This window comes from Oncorhynchus masou, chromosome 5 (genome assembly GCF_036934945.1).
Source record: "Oncorhynchus masou masou isolate Uvic2021 chromosome 5, UVic_Omas_1.1, whole genome shotgun sequence".
Classification (NCBI taxonomy): domain Eukaryota; kingdom Metazoa; phylum Chordata; class Actinopteri; order Salmoniformes; family Salmonidae; genus Oncorhynchus; species Oncorhynchus masou.
The window spans coordinates 42,229,078-42,252,775 of record NC_088216.1 but is presented as its reverse complement, the minus strand read 5'-3'; the positions used below and the strand labels follow the sequence as shown (position 1 = coordinate 42,252,775).

The 23,698-nt window shown below is 43.6% G+C and overlaps 1 protein-coding gene across 3 annotated transcripts in view; it reads left to right on the top strand.

Annotated features, from left to right (window-relative positions):
* Positions 1-23,698, top strand: part of LOC135539608 (vitamin D3 receptor B) — a 74,809-nt gene that overhangs the window by 29,136 nt on the left and 21,975 nt on the right. For all 3 annotated transcript variants that reach the window (XM_064965589.1, XM_064965588.1, XM_064965587.1), the window contains exons 3-5: positions 11,587-11,734; positions 17,108-17,238; positions 21,358-21,542. In XM_064965589.1, coding sequence (XP_064821661.1) covers positions 11,587-11,734; positions 17,108-17,238; positions 21,358-21,542 — 464 coding nt within the window. The remainder of the gene's footprint in view (positions 1-11,586; positions 11,735-17,107; positions 17,239-21,357; positions 21,543-23,698) is intronic.

Genomic DNA, 23,698 nt, shown 5'->3' with positions numbered 1-23,698 from the left:
AACAGGGTTATGGTATGGTAGTAGTTGCCAGTTTCACCTGTTTGTGTCAAGAACCGCAATGCTGATTGGTTTTTACGGTCAACAGTTTCCCGTGTTTAGTGGTGTAAAATACTTAAGTAAAAATACTTTAAAGTGATATCTTTACTATTTATATTTTCAACTACTTTTACTTTTACTTCACTACATTCCTAAGGAAAGTAATGTACTTTTTACTCCATATATTTTCCCTAGACACCCAAAAGTACTCGTTACATTTTGAATGCTAAGCATGACAGGAAAATGGTACAATAATCAAGACAACATCCCTGGCTGTCATCCATACTGCCTCTGATCGGGCGGACTCACTAAGCACAAATTCATTCTTTGTAAATTATGTGTTGGAGTGTGCCCCTAGCTATCCGTAAGTAAAAAACAATAAGAAACGGGTGCTATCTGGTTTGCTTAATGTAAGGAATTTGAAATAATTAATATTTTTACTTTTGATAATTAAGTATATTTAAAACTTGTATGGTAATCAAATCTCACAGAGAGTGTCTTTAGCACTGTTATCACACCGGATTAGAGTCAGTTCTAGTCTTGAACCGACTCAGTGGTCACGTACTGTAGAGATACATGAGCTTACCACGAGCAGCTCGCCAATCAAGTAGAAAATGTGTAACGCAAAGTGAACGTGACACACTTTATATAGACGACAGTAAGGCCGCGTTATCCCTTGTAGCTCCTTGGCCTAGATTCAAGCCAAGATCCCAGAGAGTCGCTTTAAGTGTGTCACTTTCTATGCATCTCTGCAATGTAACATTCAAGAACACAATTACGCAACGCTTCGCTAACTAAACCCAAGGAATGCTCTCCTCTCCGTCTTTGTACCAGCACGATAAATGTGTATTTTCATTGCTATCCCTGACCTATCCCTGACCTATCCCTGACCTAACCCTGACCTGGATTGTCTCCGGTAATGGCAGACATCAATGGCCATATAGCTGTAGGTGTCCTACCATTACATGTGATAACGCAGTAGAAGCTAGTAACTACCCTGACCTCTTGATCTCCCATTGTTTTATGGCTTGGCGTAGGTTGACTGCTTCTTATCACATGTGGAAGAGGGACTTTCCACCAGGCAGCACTAAGTAACCAGGGGACTCTATCCCATGATAAAAACGGTGCATTGCAGTATTTATGCAAAAAGCAGCGCATATCAACATCCTGACCATGATTCCAACGGGGATTGAAACGTTTGAGTCGGGACTGGGAGCATATCAGCGTTACAGACATACACTTCCATCCCGGTAGCGGTTCAACGTCGGTACCGGTGGTATTTTCTCTTTCGTTGGCATAAACAATACCCTTTTTTTTTCTCCCTTTGTCAAAGGGACATAAGGGTTTGCAATGTAAACGGAGCGGGTAGTGTCCATTTCCAGTTGACCTTCGTTACATGTCATACTGTACTACCACGACCTCTTTGTGAATTAGCAGTAGTCGTGTAAACAAAAGCCACTGCATGAACATATATTGGCAACTTGATTGATACTGCTCCCACATCTGACCAGGACCATACATTGTCTGAATATGAATTCATCAAAACTGGGAGGGGGCACAGGTTTTTCTTCTTCTTATTTACCGTTTCCCCTCTTCCGTGTTGGGCACTAGTGGCAGCAGGTCTGCTGTAATAGACTCATTCATTATTTAGAGCTCCACTGTACGCTCTTGTGAGTTTAGTCTAATGGGTTGTCAGGGCCGAGTTGAATCACAATGGATCGAATTTCTCTGATAGAGTGGAACGGCATCGAATAAGTAATTAATAATGTTTTCATAATAAGTGTCTGTTCACTGATTTGTCAAACTTGGGGTGAGTCAGGAGGTTGGACATCGGCCTTGAATGTGCTGATAAGTATGTGTTGTATGTAAGTATGTGGTTGTTGCCTATGTGTTGTTTAGTGTATGGTTGTGCAGCAGTAGTGCCAAATTGCCAATGTAGTATAGGCCTACACATCTATGTGTTACATTTGCCTATAGCGCTTGTATGAACCGGTTGAACGAGAGTGGCAAACCTAAACTCAACACAAAAAAAATAAACGTCACTTTTTCAGGACCCTGTCTTTCAAAGATAATTCGTAAACATCCAAATAACTTCACAGATCTTCATTGTAAAGGGTTTAAACACTTTACAATGAACACTGATACGGTCGTTAAGACACTAACACCTTACAGACGGTAGGCAATTCAGGTTACAGATATGAAAACTTAGGACACTAAAGAGGCCTTTCTGCTGACTCTGAAAAACACAGAAAGAAAGATGCCCAGGGTCCCTGCTCATCTGTGTGAACGTGCCTTAGGCATGCTGCACGGAGGCATGAGGACTGCGGATGTGGCCAGGGCAATAAATTTCAATGTCCTTACTGTGAGACGCCAAAGTCAGCGCTACAGGGAGACAGGACAGACAACTGATCGCCCTCGCAGTGGCAGGCCACGTGTAACAACACCTGCGCAGGATCGGTACATCCGATCATCACACCTGCTGGACAGGTACAGGATGGCAACAACAACTGCCCGAGTTACACCAGGAACGCACAATCTCTCCATCAGTGCTCAGACTGTCCGCAATAGGCTGAGAGAGGCTGGACTGAGGGCTTATAGGCCTGTTGTAAGGCAGGTCCTCACCAGACATCACTGGCAACAACGTCGACTATGGGCACAAACCCACAGTCGCTGGACCAGACAGGACTGGCAAAAAGTGCTCTTCATTGACGAGTCATGGTTTTGTCTCACCAGGGGTGATGGTCGGATTCGCGTCTATCATAGAAGGAATGAGCGTTACACTGAGGCATGTACTCTAGAGCAGGATCGATTTGGAGGTGGATGGTCCGTCATGGTCTGGGGTGGTGTGTCACAGCATCATCGGACTGAGCGTGTTGTCATTGCAGGCAATCTCAACGCTGTGCGTTACAGGGAAGACATCCTCCTCCCTCATGTGGTACCCTTCCTGCAGGTTCATCCTGACATGACCCTCCAGCATGACAATGTCACCAGCCATACTGCTCGTTCTGTGCATGATTTCCTGCAAGACAGGAATGTCAGTGTTCTGTCATGGCCAGCGAAGAGCCTGGATCTGGATCGGAAGGTGAGGGCTAGGGCCCCCCCCCCAGAAATGTCCGGGAACTTGCAGGTGCCTTGGTGGAAGAGTGGGTTAACATCTCTCTACAAGAACTGGCAAATCTGGTGCAGTCCATGAGGAGGAGATGCACTGCAGTACTTAATGCAGCTGGTTGCCATACCAGATACTGACTGTTACTTTTGATTTGGACTCCCCCTTTGTTCAGGGACACATTATTCCATTTCTGTTAGTCATATGTCTGTGGAACTAGTTCAGTTTATGTCTCAGTTGTTGATTATTGTTATGTTCATACAAATATTTGCACATGTTAAGTTTGCTGAAAATAAACGCAGTTGACAGTGAGAGGACGCTTATTTTTTTGCTGGGTTTATATGTTAGGTTGTGGATGTGCAAGTCTACAGGATATTTTCAAATGCCTAACTTCACAAAAACTCAGCAAGACTCCGGAAGACCTCCCTTCTTGCACTGTATGTGAGACACTGAAGTGTTTATTGTCCTTAAAAGAAGCAATTTTCCCATGAAATCAGTGTTATTAAGAAACTAATGACCTGGAAAGCTGAGACCTGGGGGAGAAACAGGAAACTTGGTAAACTTTGTCTGCACATAACTGTATTTTCATTCTATCTTCCTGTTTGCATTGGGGGATGTCCTGTTTTGGGGGTTAACCATATGTTAAACAAATCCTACAAATAATAGACTACAAATAATGAATCGGTAATATCATTTTTGTATCCAGATAATAATAGGTCTATACACTAGCCTATACTTTACAATATTACTGTCTACTTTCCTATGATATGCTTTGATTTAGGCTACTATTATACTTAATGTATTTTGTGTGGACAGCTAGGAATTTGAGCCCATTTGTTGTTTCGTAACACCCATGGAAATGATCATATTGTAGGCTAAATACTGTCTTTATATTTATAAATTATCATATTGTAGGCTAAATACTGTCCTTATCCATATCATAAATGATCATATTGTAGACTAATACTGTCCTTATCCACATCATAAATGATCATATTGTAGGCTAAATACTGTCCCTATCTATATTTAGCGACCAATAAGCCATATCATAAATTTGCAATATAGTCCGTGGCCCTGCTCTTTAAACATATGAATGTTTAGTGCATTATTGATATGCTTTGATTCCACTATTTGCCAATTTCTCCCCTGCACCTAAAATGGCCTCCCAGTTGCCTGGTGAAGCCAGCTTGTTGTTGTTCTCTGTGACCGTTGACCCTTTGCGTGTACTTTACCTCAGCACTCGTGAAAGGCGAGGGCTATTTGGGAGGGTGAGTGTGGGGAAAAAGTGAGCTCGGGTGGGGGGGCGAACAACTGAGGAACGAGACACAAGATCTGTACAGTAAAACAATCTGGGTAGAAAACAAGACACTCTTGACTGTTCCATCACACAAGGTCCAGGCCCATCACCTCCGTAAGACAGTTTCGATGTTTGTTTATATTTTATAGTGTCACATCAAGCAGACATGGCCACAGAGTGCTCTGGACAATCTTAGCTGAGAGAAGCCGACGCCCACGTTTCATGACGCAACGAGTGGTGTTAAATTGTCGTGTGCAGCTGTCAAGTCCGTCACGGTGTTGATTCAAACTGTGACCGCTGTTTGGTGGTGTTGATGAGTAGAAGTCTCATACTGTGTCATGGTATTGAGCATTGCTTTCTCACTGGGCTGTGATATTGACTGGATCTTCCAATCTCTGTTATACCGTTAAGTAGAGCTATCGTTCTGCGTTACAGTGTTGAGGCATGCCTTCAGCTGTTCTTCGTCGTAAAAACAATCTGCTTCATAGTCGAGTGGTTCGGCAAAGTGTTCACTCATCAACATTGGGTCTTTCCTTGCCATGGTTTTCATAGCAAAGGCTGGCTCAGTCACACAAATATTTGTTTGCTTTTCCGAGGATGGCATACACTGAGTGTACAAAACATTAGGAACAGCCTCAAATTCTTCGGGGCATGGACTACAAGGTGTCTAACACGTTCCACAGGGATGCCGGCCCATGTTTACTCCAATGCTTCCCACAGGTTTGTCAAGTTAATACACAATGGAAACTGTTGAGTGTGAAAAACCCAGCAGCGATGCAGTTCTGGACACCTGGCAGCTACTACCATACCCCATTCGAAGGCACTTCAGGTGACGTCAATAAGGGATCATAGCGTTCGCCTGGATTCACCTGGTCAGTCTATGTCATGGAATTGTTTTGTACACTCAATGTATATCAGTACACCTACTCTGTCATGCTTGATACATATAGACCTACAGTATATGTATCAAGATGTGTTTTTTTTTTTGGGGGGGGGGGGGGGGGGTTAGCACCTATGTTTTTAGACACCCAGGTTTGCAGCAAGTGATGATGGAGAGCTCTGTCAAAACGGCTTAAATTATTCAGCTTGCCTCCTTACCCCATTGCTCGTGATTTGTGAGTTTGTTTATATTCATGTCGGTACTGTATTGAGATTCTGTCACCGTCCCTTTGTCTCCCCTCCATCCCCTCTCCATCCATCCCTCCATCTCTGCCTCTGCTTTCCTTTCACTCGTTGGCAGTGGAAAGGAATGAGAAAAGGCTTTGTAAAGGATAGTGATTGTTTGTTTATGGGGGTGCTACCCATGCGGTGACATGGTTTTCCCCCCCCCTCACAGACACTCTTAAGTGAAATGGATACTCTGCGTACTATGTAATCAAATGTAACTCAGACCCGACATTTGGACTGGAACAAGGGTTTTTCCACTTTAATCCTTCCGGGTAATATTCCAAGCCCCAGGACAAATGAAGACACTGGAGTTCACCTCTCCACTAAGTCAATTGAAGACTCCACCATGATGGCAGTGTAGATACAGATCGTTATACTGGCAAAATGTCGGCACAGCCTACATAAAGTGGCCTCACCTGTTTTTAGTCTTCATTTGGAGGACGAAGCAAAGGAGCAAGGTTTAACTTTTGAAAAACATACCATGTCCCTCCACACAAAGCATATTGTCCCGTGTAGCTCAGTTAGTAGAGGCATTGCTCTTGCAACGCCAGGTTGTGGGTTTGATTCCCATGGTGGACCAGTATGAAAATGTATGCACTCACTACTGTAAGTCTCTCTGGATAAGAGTGTCTGCTAAATGACTAAAATGTTTAAGCAGGAAATGCAATTTGTACAAAAAATTTGAGTGAAGGGCATTGGAGGTTGAGCCATCAGAAACATGTTTGTAAAATGTTTATCTGGTTTTCAGTCTCGGTCTAAGAAGGCAATTTGCATTTCCATTGGACTCACTCGGGAGCAAGAGAGCTGCCCTCAACGGTGACTTGACTGGGATATTGGCCACTGGTGGCCTGTGACACTTTTTGACTTAATACTTTTTGCTCTTTGGGAAGCATAGGTCATTCACAAACTTCCTCCAGTGGGTTCAGTGTTGGGCAGTTTTTCTAGAATGATCCTGCCACTTGAAATTCTGTCTTTATTTTTTTCCTTTATTTAACTAGGCAAGTCAGATTTTTATTTTCAACGACAGCCTAGGAACGGTGGGCTAACTGCCTGTTCAGGGGCAGAGTGACAGATGTGTACCTTGTCAGCTCGGGGATTTGAACTTGCAACCTTGCTAGTTACTAGTCCAACGCTCTAACCACTAGGCTACCCTGCCGCCCCGTCTGTACAGATCTTCGTCAGCTGTTCCTGGGTCTTCCTGGTTTCCAATATGGTCTCCAGGTTAGAGCTTGTCTGGTTATGTTGTTGAGTCGTTTTCTTAAGGTGTGCCCGATCCAGCCTCATTTCCTGCATTTTATTTGAGTGTCAATATGTTCTTGCTGTGCGATTTTTCCCAGAGATTTTTCATTCCTTATGATGTTTGGCCAATATACCTAATGTCATTCTTGGTGAGTTTGGACATTTACGAGCAAATGTGAACGAGAGACATTGTGCAAATGAACAAGGTTTGACGCATGCAGTGCTGGCTCTACATGCAGCATGTCTACGGGCTGTCTGTGTGGAGTCTGTAGTCGCTAGGGCAACGGGCCTGCTCGCTCTGCCTGGAGAAGAGGGGGGAGGAGCAGACATGCTGAGAGCAGAGAGGAGAAAATAACTCATCCAAAGGGCTTTGCCTTCTCTAACACGGCCGTAAGCTAACACAGTATGATGCCCTGTCGCCTTATTAATTCAGCCACTTACTTAGATAGCAAGTTAAACTAGGGGTCGTGTCAAACAAGTAATTATGCATTTTTCACTCAGGAAAAAAATGCATAATAAATATCTTGCCGCGTTTTGTAAACACAGATCTAAAATGCTTCTTATTGTAATTTCTGCTCGGCATCAGACAAATTTTGTGCTTCAGTTGCACTTCTAATTCTCAACTTGGATGAGAATTCAAGAACAGGCGTTCTATCAGCAGACGGAACTCAGAATGATGTGTAGCTTCTTTTCTCCTGTACTTTTCTCAGTGTAGCCAACCTGTTTTTCTCAGGTAAAACGCAAGATTAACTTTAAGCAAAACATTATGATAGGCCTAAACATTAGGAATGTGATGGCCATGCATAGTTTTATCAAAATAATACCTTTTTTTAAATTGTAAGCTCATTTACTTGTGTGGCTGCCAGCCAAATAACATTGTACTTCAGTTGTCATCTGATGAAATTTAAGCTATTTTATGCCAAATATGTCGCACTAATGTATTTTCTGTGAAGGAAAACTATAGTTGCACGCCCCTGATCACTCTATTGAAGAAAAAGAAACACTGTTGACTTTCAACATAAAACGCGACCTCTGTCAGTACACAGCTGGACTCACCTGCTCCCTCTTTCTCCCGTTGTGCTAATTACACGCAAACACACATGATTGGCTCAAAGGTGCTGGGAAACTAAGTCAGCTACATAATGGGACAGGTGAAATAAGAACGCAATCTGCGTTATCTCCTAAACGCATTGCACAAGTTGACTGCAGGTATTTACTTCAAAAATAGCTACAAATATTAAAAGGTATTGAAAAACGTCAAAGAAATAGTTTCGACGGTGTTGACTGTACTGAAAAAATAGCTGTATATAACGTATACCACCCAAGCCTAAAAGCCAGTTTTGAGGTTTTGTTCTGTATATGTTGTAAGTCTTGTTCTTCTAGTTGGGTCCACGGTATGCCAAAGTTTTATCCTATCGACTGCCATCAGAAAGAGAAGGGGGCACAGCAGGCAGCCCTGTCAACATCCTGTGTTTATGGGGAAGCTGTTCGTGAGGTGTCCATTGTGTATTCGTCTGCAGGATGACTGTAGATGTAACTGTTGGGTGATGTTGAGGAACTTCTTTGGTATGCCGTAGTGTGCCATGAGCTTCCACAAGGTTTCTCGGTCCAGGCCGACGGACGCTTTTTGAAAGTCAATGAATGTGAGGAGTAGAGATGTGTTCCATTCCAGGGTCTGTTCAGCAATGATGCAAATGGTGGCAATGTGGTCGGTACATGATCTATCTGGTCGGAATCCTGCTTGTTGGTCTCGGAGTTCTTTGTCCAGTGCTTTTGAAAGTCTTTCCAGGACGATCCTGCTCAAGACTTTTCCTGGCCCAGATAAAAGCATTATGCCCCTGTAGTTATTGTGGCCTCTGAGGTTGCCCTTTTTGGGAAGCTTTACCAAGTGTCCTTCTACCCATTCGTTGGTACTCTTTCTTCATCCCAAATCTTTCCCAGAAGTTGGAGCAGCATTTGGATTGCTTTCTCAGGGTCTGCTCTGATAGCTTTTGGAGGTATTCCGTCAGGTCTTGGTGCTTTTCTGTTTTTCCGTTTTTGGACGGCTTTGTCTATTTCATGTTTACAGGGCATGTTGGTATGGACCTGAATAGGGTGTTCCGATAAAGGTATGTTGGCCGGCTCTATTGGTCTATTGGTGTATCTCCCTAAAGTGTTCTTCCCATCTCTTTTCTTGTCTTGCGAGTGCTTTGCCGCTTTTGTCTATGATTGGTCTGTTGGGTTTCCCTGCCATTTTCCATGTGGTGTCGTAGTGCTCCTTCATGTTGTGTTGAGCTGTCGCCGTTGGTTCTTGTCTTTTTTTTAGTGCTCTTTTATACCTGTTTGTCTGCCTTGAAGTATCCTTGTTTTGCTTTTGCTGCTCTTGTGCGACTGTTGTTGAGGTTTTGCTTGGCCTGTTTCAAGTTTTGTATTGTCCCAAGACCCTCTCCAGAGATGAATTATTTGTGTCGTCTTGGTGTCCTTCCTCTGGATTCCTTGAATGCCTCTTCCACGCCTTCTTCATTATCTGCCACCTCTGGTCCAGGGTTTTCTCTTCTTCCTTATCAGCTATCAAGAGATTTGAACCCGTTTGAAAGGTTCATCTGGAGTAGCTCTCTTATGTTCTGGTCTTGGAGTAGGCTGACAAACTGTTGTTTCTTGCTGTGTCTGTGAATGTCTTGAGTTTTCAGCATGAGCAGTCCTATTATGAGGTGGTGGTCTGATGCTGCATTTTGCTGATGCATATAAACTCAGCAAAAAAATAAACGTCCTCTCACTGTCAACTGCGTTTATTTTCAGCAAACTTAACATGTGTAAATATTTGTATGAACATAACAAGAATCAACAACTGAGACATAAATGAAACAAATTCCACAGACATGTAACTAACAGAAATGGAATAATGTGTCCCTGAACAAAATCAAACGTAACAGTCAATATGTGGTGTGGCCACCAGCTGCATTAAGTACTGCAGTGCATCTCCTCCTCATGGACTACACCCAATTTGCCAGTTCTTGCTGTGAGATGTTACCCTACACTTCCACCAAGGCACCTGCAAGTTCCCGGACATTTCTGGGGGGAATGGCCCTAGCCCTCACTCTTGAGATCCAGGCTCTTCGCTTGCCATGGCAGAACACCGACATTCCTGTCTTGCAGGAAATCACGCACAGAATGAGCAGTATGGCTGGTGGCATTGTCATGCTGGAGGATCATGTCAGGATGAGCCTGCAGGAAGAGATCCACATGAGGGAGGAGGATGTATTCCCTGTAACGCACAGCATTGCGATTGCCTGCAATGACAACAAGCTCAGTCCGATGATGCTGTGACACACCGTCCCAGATCATGACCACCTCCAAATCAATCCCGCACCAGTGTACAGGCCTCAGTGTAACGCTCATTCCTTTGACGATAAACCCGAATCCGACCATCACCCCTGGTGAGACAAAACCATGACTCGTCAATGAAGAGCATTTTTTTGCCAGTCCTGTCTTTTCCAGCGACGGTGGGTTTATGCCCATAGTCGACGTTGTTGCCGGTGATGTCTGGTGAGGACCTGCCTTACAACAGGCCTACAAGCCCTCTGTCCACAATAGGCTGAGAGAGGCTGGACTATCTGAGCACTGATGGAGGGATTGTACCTGTCCCGCAGGAGTGATGTTCGGATGTACCGATCCTGTGCATGTTCATTAATTGTCCATGGTTCATTGAACAAGAATGGGAAACAGTGTTTAAAACCTTTACAATGAAGATCTGTGAAGGTATTTGGATTTTTACGAATTGTCTTTGAAAGATAGGGTCCTGAAAAAGGGACTTTTCTTTCTTTGCTGAGTTTAGGATCTACATATCTGGTTTTCCTTGGTGTGGTCTCGAGATACCTATGTGGCGTTGTGCACTCTTTTGTGTGGGAAGACAATCCCTCCAATGGCAAGGTTGTGGAATGCACAGAAGTCACTGAATTGTTCTCTGTGGTTGAAGGGGGGTCAACTGTGCAACTTCCTTTCGGTTTTGGTTGTGCAGCATTGTTCTTGTCTGACTTGAGACACCTTCCTTTTCCAAATCTTGCTGTAGTTTCTTTGTGAATGTTTCTGTAAATGGTATTTACCACTAAGTGGATGATTGGTCCACCTAGCTTTACCAGGGCCCTGTTGGCCAGCGTGTTTCCAGACAGGCCTTTTTGGTAACCTTAGCGGCCCGGGTGGTAGAGCCACCCACCATGCTTCGCCCTGTCTGGCAATCCTGTACTTTACCTGTTTCCGCCTCCAACGACTTGGACGAGGGGTTGGGTTTTTGAGAGGTGACATTGTTCTGCAATGACCATAAGATTTTGGGCAAGATGTTGTCACGTTTCGTTTCGTCAAACAATTTCCACATGCAAATATTTGCTTCCTTCTTCTCTGACACACACACACACGCACACACACATGATACGAACACACTGATATTTCTGTCTGTCTGATATGTATCTTATTTCAAGATGGTTTGTCTATGCAGCCATACAATTCAACAGTATACATACATGACCCACAATTCAGCCATAGGTCCGAAGGGGGTCAGAGGACCGATCACATACTAACCAATCCCACAGTGTTCATTGCAGGTTAACGGTTGTTGATGTGCCTTTTTTTCCCTTTCTCCTTCTATCGCTCTCTATTTCTCTATCTCCCTCTCTCCCACTCCATCTCACCCCCCTCACTCATTCTCTCACACTTTCTCTCTCTTGCTCTCTGTCTCTCTTCCTCCTCACTCTCTCTATCTCTGTAGTAATGGAGACTACGGCTGTGAGTACCACCACTCTGGCCAATGATGAGTTTGACAGGAACGTGCCGCGGATCTGTGGTGTGTGCGGGGACAAGGCCTCCGGATTCCACTTCAATGCCATGACCTGCGAGGGCTGCAAGGGCTTCTTCAGGTATGGACAGACGTAAACACATGCACATGCACACACTTCCTGGCAACAACAAGACCCTCCATTGTGGGCCTTGAGCTGCCCAATGACGCAAGCCTACCAGACGAGCTAAATGCCTTTTATGCTCGCTTCAAGGCAAGCAACACTGAAGCATGCATGAGAGCACCAGCTGTTCTGGACAACTGTGTGATCACACTCTCTGTAGCCGATGTGAGCAAGACCTTTAAACAGGTCAACAGTCACAAGGCCGCAGGGCCAATCGGATTACCAGGACGTGTACTGAGATCATGCACGGACCAACTGGCAAGTGTTTTCACTGACATTTAAAAAAGAAATCCTGACCAAGTGTGTAATACGTAACATGTTTCAAGCAGACCACCGTAGTCCCTGTGCCCCAAAAAACGAAGGTAACCTGCCTAAATGACTACCGCCCTGTAGCACTCATGTCGGTAGCCATGAAGTACTTTGAAAGGCTGGTCATGGCTCACATCAACATCATCATCCCGAAAACCCTAGACCCACTCCAATTTGCATACCGCCCCAAAAGATCCACAGATGACACAATCTCAATCGCACTCCACACTGCCCTTTCCCACCTGGACAAAAGGAACACATATGTGAGAATGCTGTTCATTGACTACAGCTTTGCATTCAGCACCATAATGCCCACAAAGCTCATCACTAAGCTAAGGACCCTGGGACTAAACACCTCCCTCTGCAACTGAATCCTGGACTCGACGGGACAAAAACTTCTCCATCAACGTGAGCAAGTCTACAGGAAAAGGAGGGCCGAACACGCCCCCATTCACATCGACGGGGCTGTAGTGGAGCGAGTCGAGAGTTTCATGTTCCTTGGTGTCCACATCACCAACAAACTATCATGGTCCAAACACACAAGACAGTTGTGAATAGGGCACCCCCCCAGGAGACTGAAAAGATTTGGAATGGTTTCCCGGATCCTCAAAAAGTTCTACAGCTGTACCATCGAGAGCATCCTGACCGTTCGTATTACCGCCTGGTATGGCAACTGCTCGGCATCCGACCGCAAGTTTAGTGCGTATGGCCCAGTACATCACTGCGGCCAAGCTTCCCACCATCCGGGACCTACAGTGCATTCGGAATGTATTCAGACACCTTCCCTTTTAACACATTTTGTTACAGCCTTATTCTAAAATGTATTAAATTACATGTTTTCCTCATCAATCTACACACAATTTTTTACAAATGTATTCAAAATGAAGACATGTACCTTAATTATTCAGGCCCTTTGCTATGAGACTCGAAATTGAGCTCAAGTGCATCCTGTTTCCATCGATCATCCTTGTTTCTACAACTTGATTTGAGTCCATCTGTGGTACATTCAATTGAATGGACATGATTTGGAAAGGCACACACCTGTCTATATAAGGTCCCACAGTTGGCAGTTTCATATCAGAGCAAAAACCAAGCCAAGAGGTCGAAGGAATTGTTTGTTGAGCTCCGGGACAGGATTCTGTCGAGGCACAGATTTGCGGAAGGGTACCAAAAGATGTCTGAAGAATTGAAGGTCCCCAAGAACACAGTGGCCGCCATCATTCTTAAATGGAAGAAGTTTGGAACCACCGACTCTTCCTAAAGCTGGGAGAGAAGGGCCTTGGTCAGGGAGGTGACAACTAGCATTCAACCAATCAGGCTTTATGGTAGAGTGGCCAGACGGAAGCCACTCCTCAGTAAAAGGCACATGACAGCCTGAATGGAGTTTGCCAAAAAGGCAAATATCACAACAGGCCGTGATTGGGAGTCCCATAGGGCGGTGCACAATTGGCCCAGCGTTGTCCGGGTTAGGGTTTGGCCGGGATAGGCCGCCATTGTAAATAAGAATTAGTTCTTAACAGACTTGCCTAGTTAAATAAAGGTAAAATAAATATATATATATAAATAAATAAATAAAAATTCAACAAAGTATTTCGTAAAGGGTCTGAATAATTGTAAAAATGTCAGAAAAAACTTGGTTTTCTTTGTCATTATGGAGTATTGTGTGTAGATTGATGAGGGAAAAAGGCAATTTAATATGTTTTACAATAAGGCTGTAATGTAAAAAAATGTGGAAAAAGTCAAGGGGTCTGAATACTTTTTGAATGCACTGTATATACTAGACGGTGTCAGAGGAAGGCCCAAAAAATAGTCAGACCCCAGTCACCCAAGTCATAGCCTGTTCTCTCTGCTAACGCACAGCAAGCAGTACCGGAGCACCAAATCTAGGTCCAAACGGCTTCTTAACAGCTTCTACCCTCAAGCCATAAGACTGCTGAACAATTAATCAAATAGCCACCCGGACTATTTACATTGACCCCCCCACCCCTATATTTGCTACTCGCTGTTTATTATCTATATGCATAGTCACTACCCCTACCTACATGTACAAATTACCTCGACTAACCTGTACCCTGAAACATTGACTCAGTACCGGTACCCCCAGTTTATAGCTTCGTTACTGTTACTTTATTGTTGCTCCTTAATTATTTGTTATGTTTATTGTTTACTTCAGTTTATTTAGTAACTACTTTCTTAACACTTGTTTTTTTCTTAACTGCATTGTTGGTTTAGGGCTTCTAAGTAAGCATTTCACTGTAAGGTACCTGTTGTATTTGGCACATGTGACAAATAACCTTTGATTTGATATAGCCTCGTTATTGTTATTTTATTGTGTTACTTTTTTTTTAAATCAAATTTTATTTAGTAAATACTTTAACTCTATTTCTTGAACTGCATTGTTGGTTAAGGGCTTGTAAGTAAGCATTTCACGGCACGTGTGACAAATACCATTTGATTTGACTCCTTATCACGTTGTTAAACACTCTCTCTCTCTTACAGACAGACAGACAGACGTGTGTGTGTGTGTGTGTGTGTGTGTGTGTGTGTGTGTGTGTGTGTGTGTGTGTTTGTGTGTGTGTCAAAAAACAAAACTAATTTATTTACAGTAATTATGCATTAAAGAAAGAGAGAATGTGTTGTTGAAGGAGAAGAAATTAGGCTTAAGGGGTTTAAAGACAGGTGCGACAGAAAGGGAGAAATGCAGATGTCGCATCATGAATAGAGTACCAGTCAAACATTTGGACACACCTACTAATTCTAGGGATTTTCTTTATTTTTTACTTTTTTCTACATTCTATAATAATAGTCAGGACATCAAAACTATGAAATAACATATGGAATCATGTAGTAACCAAAAAAGTGTTTACTTCTTAGGGCTGCAACCCTGTTAACGGGATTGATATGACAACAGCCAGTGAAAGTGCAGAGCAACAGAACAACAGAAATCTCATAATTACAATTTCTCAAACATACATGTATTTTATACCATTTTAAAGGTAATCTTGTTATTAATCCCACCAAAGTGTCCGATTTCAAATAGGCTTTACAGCGAAAGTACCACAAACAATTATGTTAGGTCAGAGCCAAGCCACAGAAAAACACAGAAAAACAGCCATTTTTCAGCCAAAGAGAGGAGTCACAAAAAGCACAAAGAGATAAATTGAATCACTAACCTTTGATGATCTTCATCAGATGACACTCATAGGACTTCATATTACAAATACATGTATGTTTTGCTCGATAAAGTGCATATTTATATAAAAAAATCTCAGTATACATTGGCCGCGTTATGTTCACTAGTTCCAAAAACATCCGGTGATATTGCAGAGTGCCACATCATTTTACAGAAATACTAATTATAAATGTAGATGAAAATACAATTGTTAGATATGGAAATATAGATACACTTCTCCTTAATGCAACCGCTGTGTCAGATTTCAAAAAAGCTTTACGGAAAAAGCAAACCATGCAATAATCTGAGTACAGCTTTCAGACAACAAAGCAGCCAAGAAGATATCCTCCATATTGGGTAGTCAACATTAGTCATAAATAGCATTATAAATATTCACTTAACTTTGATGATCTTCATCTGAATGGACTCCCAGGAATCCCAGTTCCACATTAGATGTTTGATTTGTTCGATAATGTCCATAAATTTTGTCCAAAGAGCTACTTTTGTTAACACGTTTGGTAAACAAATCCAAAGTCATGAAGCACGTTCCCTTGTTGCAGACAAAATGTCAAAAAGTTCCGTTACTGTCCATAGAAACATGTCAAACGATGTATGGAATCAATCTTTAGGATGTTTTTAACATAACTTCAATAATATTCTAACCCGGAGAATTCCTTTGTCTTCAGAAAAGCAAAGGAACGCAGCTACCTCTCATGTGAAATGTGAAACCTCTGACTCATTCCTCTCTCATTCGGTCCCACTTCACAGTAGAATCGGTTGACATCTAGTGGAAGCCTTAGGAAGTGCAACATAACCAATATCCCACTGTGTCGTCAATAGGGGCTGGACTGAAAATCAACCAACCACAGATTTCCCACTTCCTGTTTGGATTTCTTCTCAGGTTTTTGCCTGCCAAAAGAGTTCTGTTATACTCACAGACATCGTTCAAATAGTTTTAGAAACTTCAGAGTGTTCTCTATCCAACACCAATAATAATATGCATATATTAGCAACTGGGACTGAGGAGCAGGCAGTTTACTCTGGGAACCTCTGGGCACCTTTCATCCAAGCTACTCAATACTGCCCCTGCAGCCATAAGATTGTGCAAAGCTGTCATCAAGGAAAATAGTGGCTACTTTGAAGAATCTCAAATATAAAGTATATTTTGATTGAACACTTTGTGTGTGTGTGTGTGTGTGTATTTGTGTCACGAATGTTTACATGTGCGTTTCTGTTAGTCATTATGCATGGCTTTTAAGCATCCCTCTCTCTCTTTTTGCCTCGACTGGAATGTGTTCATGGTTGTGCTCCTTTGAGTAGGATCCAGAATGAAAAGGTGAAGGACATAAATATTTATGTAACTATTACACTATGATCCCACTTCGAACTGATGGTTAGTAGAGCCGGGAAGATAAACCGGAAATTACCGGCATCAACCAAACAGACCACTCATCGAGGACATTATGATGATATTGTTAAATACAAGTAGCCAGTACTAGAGAAATGTGAAGTTTGAAATGAAACAACTCTGCTAATATGGGCTTGTTATCAATTGATAATGATAACATTCAAAGTAGTACTAGTAGTTTTAAGGGTAATATTTAAAAAACTGTGATGCACATTAATGTTCTAAATGTATCTTTCTATTTATCGTTATGTTAATTTAGTCTGGTTATTGTAATATAGATTTGAAAGAAATCATTCAGAAGTAGTATCACGCTGTGTGAAGTGTGGCAAAAGGGTCACGCCAAATTCAGCGCCCGATATAAGAACCTTATCTCTCATCACATTCCCTCTCTCGCTCCCTCGCTCTATCCCTATCTTTCCCTCTTCCCCCTCTTCGTCTTCAGGCGCAGTATGAAGCGCAAGGCCAGCTTCACCTGTCCCTTCAACGGCAGTTGCACCATAACCAAGGACAACCGCCGCCACTGCCAGGCCTGCCGGCTCAAGCGCTGCGTGGACATCGGCATGATGAAGGAGTGTGAGTGTCTTGTACACAGATCCAGGATCAGTTTCCGCTTCAGTAAATCCTAATGTCAGCCATTCGGGGGAATAAGGCAAAACTGACCTAAGACAGACCAGCATGGTTAAGGAATGTGCGTGTATGAGATCAGCTTCCCTTTTCCCAAATCTTACCATCAGCTTTTAGGGAGTATAATGCAAAACTGACCGTAGAGCACTGCCTAGGGGAAACCTTATCCCACTCCTCCTTCCTCATCTCTTCCATCAGAATTGCTTGTTTTCTTCCTGACTGTTTTCTTCTTGTTTTTGCCCTAGCACTACACACCTGATTCATATAATCAACTCATCATCAAACCTTTGATTAGTGGAATCAGGTGTGTAGTGCTAGGGCAAAAACAAGAAGGTGCACCCAGGTCCAGGACTAAGAAACACTAGGTTTGAGCCACTGAACCATGTGGTGTTGTCCTACTGAGGTATAAGGTCAGACATACACATGATCGAGCAAAGAAAAATGTCATTTTACTCTGAAGAGCACTACAGGATGAAATGTATTTTCAGCCGGTTGCAAGGCAAATACACTCATTTTCCTCCATGAGTGGCTGAATGATCTCTTGAATTATGAACGATCTCTTGAACCGTGACGATGTGTGTGTGTTGAAAAGAGTAGAAAGTGCACTGAAGAGAGAGAGAGAGAGATGTGCTTCTATCAGTCTGTTGTTAGGAAACTGTTGATGGTGTGTAATGACACACTGATAACAGGAAATAATTCAGCCACTCTTGGAGGAAAATGGGAATTTAAAATGAAATAAAAGCTCCTTTCCTCTTAGAAGCAAATCATGTCAGCCTTAAAGCATGTATTAGCGTGCCAATAGCAATAACAAACACACGCACACACTGGACACATATCACAGTGCCATCTACCCCCCCCCCATGCCTGTTGAGGGCAAGGCATGCACACGCCGTATAGTGTTTGTTATATACCAATAGTGTTACACAACGTTGGGACTCCTTGGTCAAGTCCTTCTTGGCCATTGCCCTCATGAGAATGTTTATAATGTTCACTAGAAGTACTAGATCGTTCTGGGAGAACCTGTACATTATGCGCCCATCTGAACTTTAGACACCTGCTGATGTTTTGGCCACGCTTCAATGCAATGGACTGTTTGTTTTCAGAGTCCGTAAATGGAAGGTTTGGTCGTTCTGTTGTTTTCCCGTGAAATCCGGATATTGTCCAGGCGGGTGTTTATAATTTGTATTTGAAGCAGGGGCTGGTTCCGGATGTTGTTCTCCCCCTGAGAATGAACAGTGAATTCCCAGAGAGTGACGCCACCGCTCCAAACACTGTACATGAATGGGAGCCATTGGAATGCACTTATGCTGCTGCTGTTGCTGCTCTTGGAGCTGCTGCTGCATGAACAACAACATGTTGTAGTGCGGAGCAGAGTGTGAGCTAATTCAGTGGCTGGGGCAACAACAGGCGGAACGGAACGGAGACAATGCGCGCTGTGTTGACGACAGCACTAGGGAGTCTTTTTTTCACGGACACCCCCCTGACAACAACAAGCCCCTTCGATGCGAGCGCCGCGGCAGCCTCATCACATCGTAGAGCACACGCTGGCTTGTGTTTGTGTACACACACACACTTACACACGCTGGTTCTGACACACACACAGCATCAGTGTTAACATCTCTATTTTGCCTAAGTCCCAATTAGGGCTGGACGATATATTGTGAATACCGGTTTACCAGTATGAATCCGCACGCACACCTATATGGATTTTTACAAAACCATCTAAAACTCAGCAAAACAGAAACGTCCTCTCGCTGTCGAACTTAACATGTGTAAATATTTGTATGAACATAACAAGATTCAACAACAGAGACATAAACTGAACAAGTTCCACAGACATATGACTAACAGAAATTGGATCATGTGTCCCTGAACAAAGGGGGGGTCAAAATGTAAAGTAACAGTCAGTATCTGGTGTGGCCACCAGCTGCATTAAGTACTGCAGTGCATCTCCTCCTCATGGACTGCACCATATTTCCCAGTTCTTGCTGTGGGATGTTACCCCACTCTTCCACCAAGGCACCAGCAAGTTCCCAGATGTTTCTGGGGGGAATTGCCCTAGCCCTCACTCTCCGATCCAACAGGTCCCAGACGTGCTCAATGGTATTGAGATCCAGGCGCTTTACTGGCCATGGCAGAACACTGACATTCCTGTCTTGCAGGAAATCATGCACAGAACGAGCAGTATGGCTGGTGGCATTGTCATGCTGGAGGGTCATGTCAGGATGAGCCTGCAGGAAGGGTACCACATGAGGGAGGAGGATGTATTCCCTGTAACGCACAGCATTGCGATTGCCTGCAATGACAACAAGCTCAGTCCGATGATGCTGTGACACACCGTCCCAGACCATGACGGACCCTCCACCTCCAAATTGATCCCACTCCAGAGTACAGGCCTCGTGTAATGCTCGTTCTTTCGACGATAAACGCGGATCCGACCATCACCCCTGGTGAGACAAAACCGCAACTGGTCAGAGAAGAGCACTTTTTGTCAGTCCTGTCTGGTCCAGCGACGGTGGGTTTGTGCCCATAGTCGACGTCGTTGCCGGTGATGTCTGATGAGGACCTGCCTTACAACAGGCCTACAAGCCCTCAGTCCAGCCTCTCTCAGCCTATTGTGGACAGTCTGAACAATGATGGAGGGATTGTGCGTTCCTGGTGTAACTCGGGCAGTTGTTGTTGCCATCCTGTACCTGTCCCACAGGTGTGATGTTCAGATGTACCGATCCTGTGCAGGTGTTACACGTGGTCTGCCACTGCGAGGACGATCAGCTGTCCGCCCTGCCTCCCTGTAGCACTGTCTTTGGCGTCTCACAGTACAGACATTGCAATTTATTGCCCTGGCCACTTCTGCAGTCCTCATGCCTCCTTGCAGCATGCCTACGTCACATTCACGCAGATGAGCAGGGACCCTGGGCATCTTTATTTTGGTTTTTCAGAGTCAGTAGAAAGGCCTTTAGTGTCCTAAGTTTTCATAACTGTGACCTTAATTGCCTACTGTCTGTAAGCTGTTAGTGTCTTAACGACCGTTCCACAGGTGCATGTTCATTCATTGTTTATGGTTCATTGAACAAGCATGGTAAACAGTGTTTAAACCCTTTACAATGAAGATGTTGGAAGTTATTTGGTTATATTTTTATGAATTGTATTTGAAAGACAGTGTCCTGAAAAAGGGACGTTTCTTTTTTTGCTGAGTTTATAGTTATATTTTGATACAATGCTAAATTAAATGAAAAGTTCTACAAAGTGGAACATTTCACTGTCAGTTTTGTCCTAGTTTGTTTCAGTGTAAAACAATCTTAATGGAGAAAGATCATTTAAATCACTTCAAATTAGTTTGTTGCCATTCTTGGGTCATCTACGAATCATAAAAACACATTTCAAACTTGTATTTCTCAGAAACATTGAATACAGTCAAATACCACCATGCCGTCGAAAATGAGAAAAATATTGCGATATGATATTTTGTCCATACCGCCCTCGTCCCAATCATTTCGGTCTGATATACTCATGGTTATATCTCCATTCCTCACTTTCTGTCGCACCATTTCTTTCTTTGGAGCTCCTCTCTCTCCTTTAAACTCCTTAAAGGCCCAGTCACAAGTCAGCTTTTCCTGTGTTTTATGTTGCACAGTACAACATCTGATGAAACTAACACTGTAAAAGTGTGGGGGAAAAAATGGCTGTGTAATTTTCTGATCTAATCAGCATGACATCACCATGCGTTAAATTGGTAAATAGACCAATAAAGAGAGTTTTGCCAATTACAGCTACTTTTCAGTTTTCTCCTTTCCACTCATACCACTCCTAGACAGTTCTAGCAAAATTATTGCGTGAGAAATCGTTTTTTGCCATTTTAATGGAAATCTACAGTAAGGTACTTAATTGTAACCCAGAAATGATTTATTTTGGGCACATTCTCTTTTTCTTTAACTCTCTCTCTCTCTCTCTCTCTCATTCTCTCTCTCATTCTCTCTCTCTCTCTCTCTCTCTCTCTCATTCTCTCTCTCTCTCTCTCATCCTTTTTTATAACCCTGATCTCTCTCCTTCTAAACCTCTTTCTCCCAGTTATTCTGACAGACGAGGAGGTGCAGAGGAAGAAGGACCTGATTCAACGGAGAAAGGATGAGGAGGCGCAGAGGGAGGCGCAGCGACCCCGGCTGAGCGAGGAGCAGAGCCAGGTCATCGCCACGCTGGTGGAGGCTCACCACAAGACCTACGACGACTCCTACTCTGACTTCAACCGCTTCAGGGTCCGTGTCCACTCCGTAACACCAGCCTCCACTCCGTAACACCAGCCTCCACTCTGTAACACCAGCCTCCCCTCCGTAACACCAGCCCCCCCTCCGTAACACCAGTAACACCGCCCCCCCCCCTCCCCGTAACACCAGCCTCCACTCCGTAACACCAGCCTCCACTCCGTAACACCAGCCCCCCCATAACACCAGCCTCCCCTCCATAACACCAGCCCCCCCCCGTAACACCAGCCTCCACTCCGTAACACCAGACTCAACTCTATAATACCAGCCTTCACTTTAATACCTGTCTTCACTTAATACACTAGTCTCTGATCTGTAACACCAGTATTCACTCTAAAGCACCAGTCTCCACTCTCTACCACAAGTCTCCACTCCATTCCACCAGTGCCAACTCTGTTACGCTAGTGTCAACTCTGTAACACCATACTCCACTTCCTAACACCACTCTTATTTCAATTGTCCACAGATAAGCCCTACCCTGATACTATTTGCTACTCTGCCAGCATCCATCATGTTACACAACACCCACTACAGTATCTCTGTCTATACAACTGACATTTCCTACTCCAGGGTCAGTGTCAATTATGTATACGCTGTATGTTAGAGTCCGTGTCCACTCCATTTCTTCACACCCAGTCTCCCCACACCTGCAAATACCACTCCTTCTCTGGTATCTGGACTTCTGCGGCCCCCAACATAGACTTAACTCCCACTCGGTCACCTCAGTGACGTCATTCGCGTTGAAGTCAGACCACTCCATAACTCAATTTCTGCCTTTTATTTACCTTAGTACAATTTATTTCCCTATCAAGGAACTTAAAGATTAAAGTATACTGTACATGCAGTCATACAAATTGACTGTTTGCCTGCACACTATTGCCAGACTAGATTGCCGTTTATTGTCCTACAAGAAGATTCTTAGCTCACCTCAGACATTACACACACAAACCACATAGTAAATACAGCAAGAATCAAACAACAGTAACAGTCAGACACCTACACCGATATAGGAGGAAGCTACATTGAATTGATCATCGTGGTTCTAGCTCCAAGGATGAAACTCCCGAAGTGTGCAGTGTGACATTTAATTGTCCAGTGGTCAGTGACACACACTACATTGAGTACTCGCGGTCTTGTATGGCTCAGTTGGTAGTAGGGCTTTCCCCGACTAAAAAAGTATTGGTTGACTGGAAAGTTGTCAGTCCTTACGACCAATCAATTGGTCAATTTTTTTTTTTAAATGTATTTTTTACATACGGTGCCTTTGGAAAGTATTCAGACCCCTTCACTTTTTTCACAACTTGTTACGTTCTACACTCAAAACCCCATAATGACAAAGTGAAACAAATTTTTAGATTTTTTTGCAGATGGATAAAAAATTAACAACAGAAATACCTTATTCACATAAGTATTCAGACCCTTTGCTATGAGACTCAAAATTGAGCTCACGTGCATCCTGTTTTCATTGATCATCCTTGAGATGTTTCTACAACTTGGAGTCCACCTGTGGTAAATTCAATTGATTGGACATGATTTGGAAAGGCACACATCTGTCTATATAAGGTCCCACATTTGAAAGTCATAGCAAAAACCAAGCCATGAAGTCGAAGGAATTGCTGCAGATTGTGTTGAGGCACAGATCTGGTGAAGGGTAGCAGAACCTTTCTGCAGCATTAAAGGTCCCCAAGAACACAGTGGCCTCCATCATTCGTAAATGGAAGAAGTTTGGAACCACCGAGACTCTTCCTAGAGCTGGGTGTCTGGCCAAACTGAGAAATCGGGGGAGAAGTGCCTTGGTGAAGGAGGTGACCAAGAACACGATGGTCACTCTGACAGAGCTCTAAGGTTCCTCTGTGGAGATGGGAGAACCTTCCAGAAGGACAACCATCTCTGCAGCACTCTACCAATCAGGCCTTTACGGTAGAGTGGCCAGATGGAAGCCACTCCTCAGTAAAAGGCACATGACAGCAGTTTGCCAAAAGGCACTTAAACAAGATTCTCTGATCTGATAAAATCAAGATGGAACTCTTTGGCCTGAATGCCAAGCATCACGTCTGGAGAAAACCTGACACCATCCCGACAGGGAAGCATGCTGGTGGCAGCATCATGCTGTGGGGATGTTTTTTAGAGGCAGGGACTGGGAGACTAGT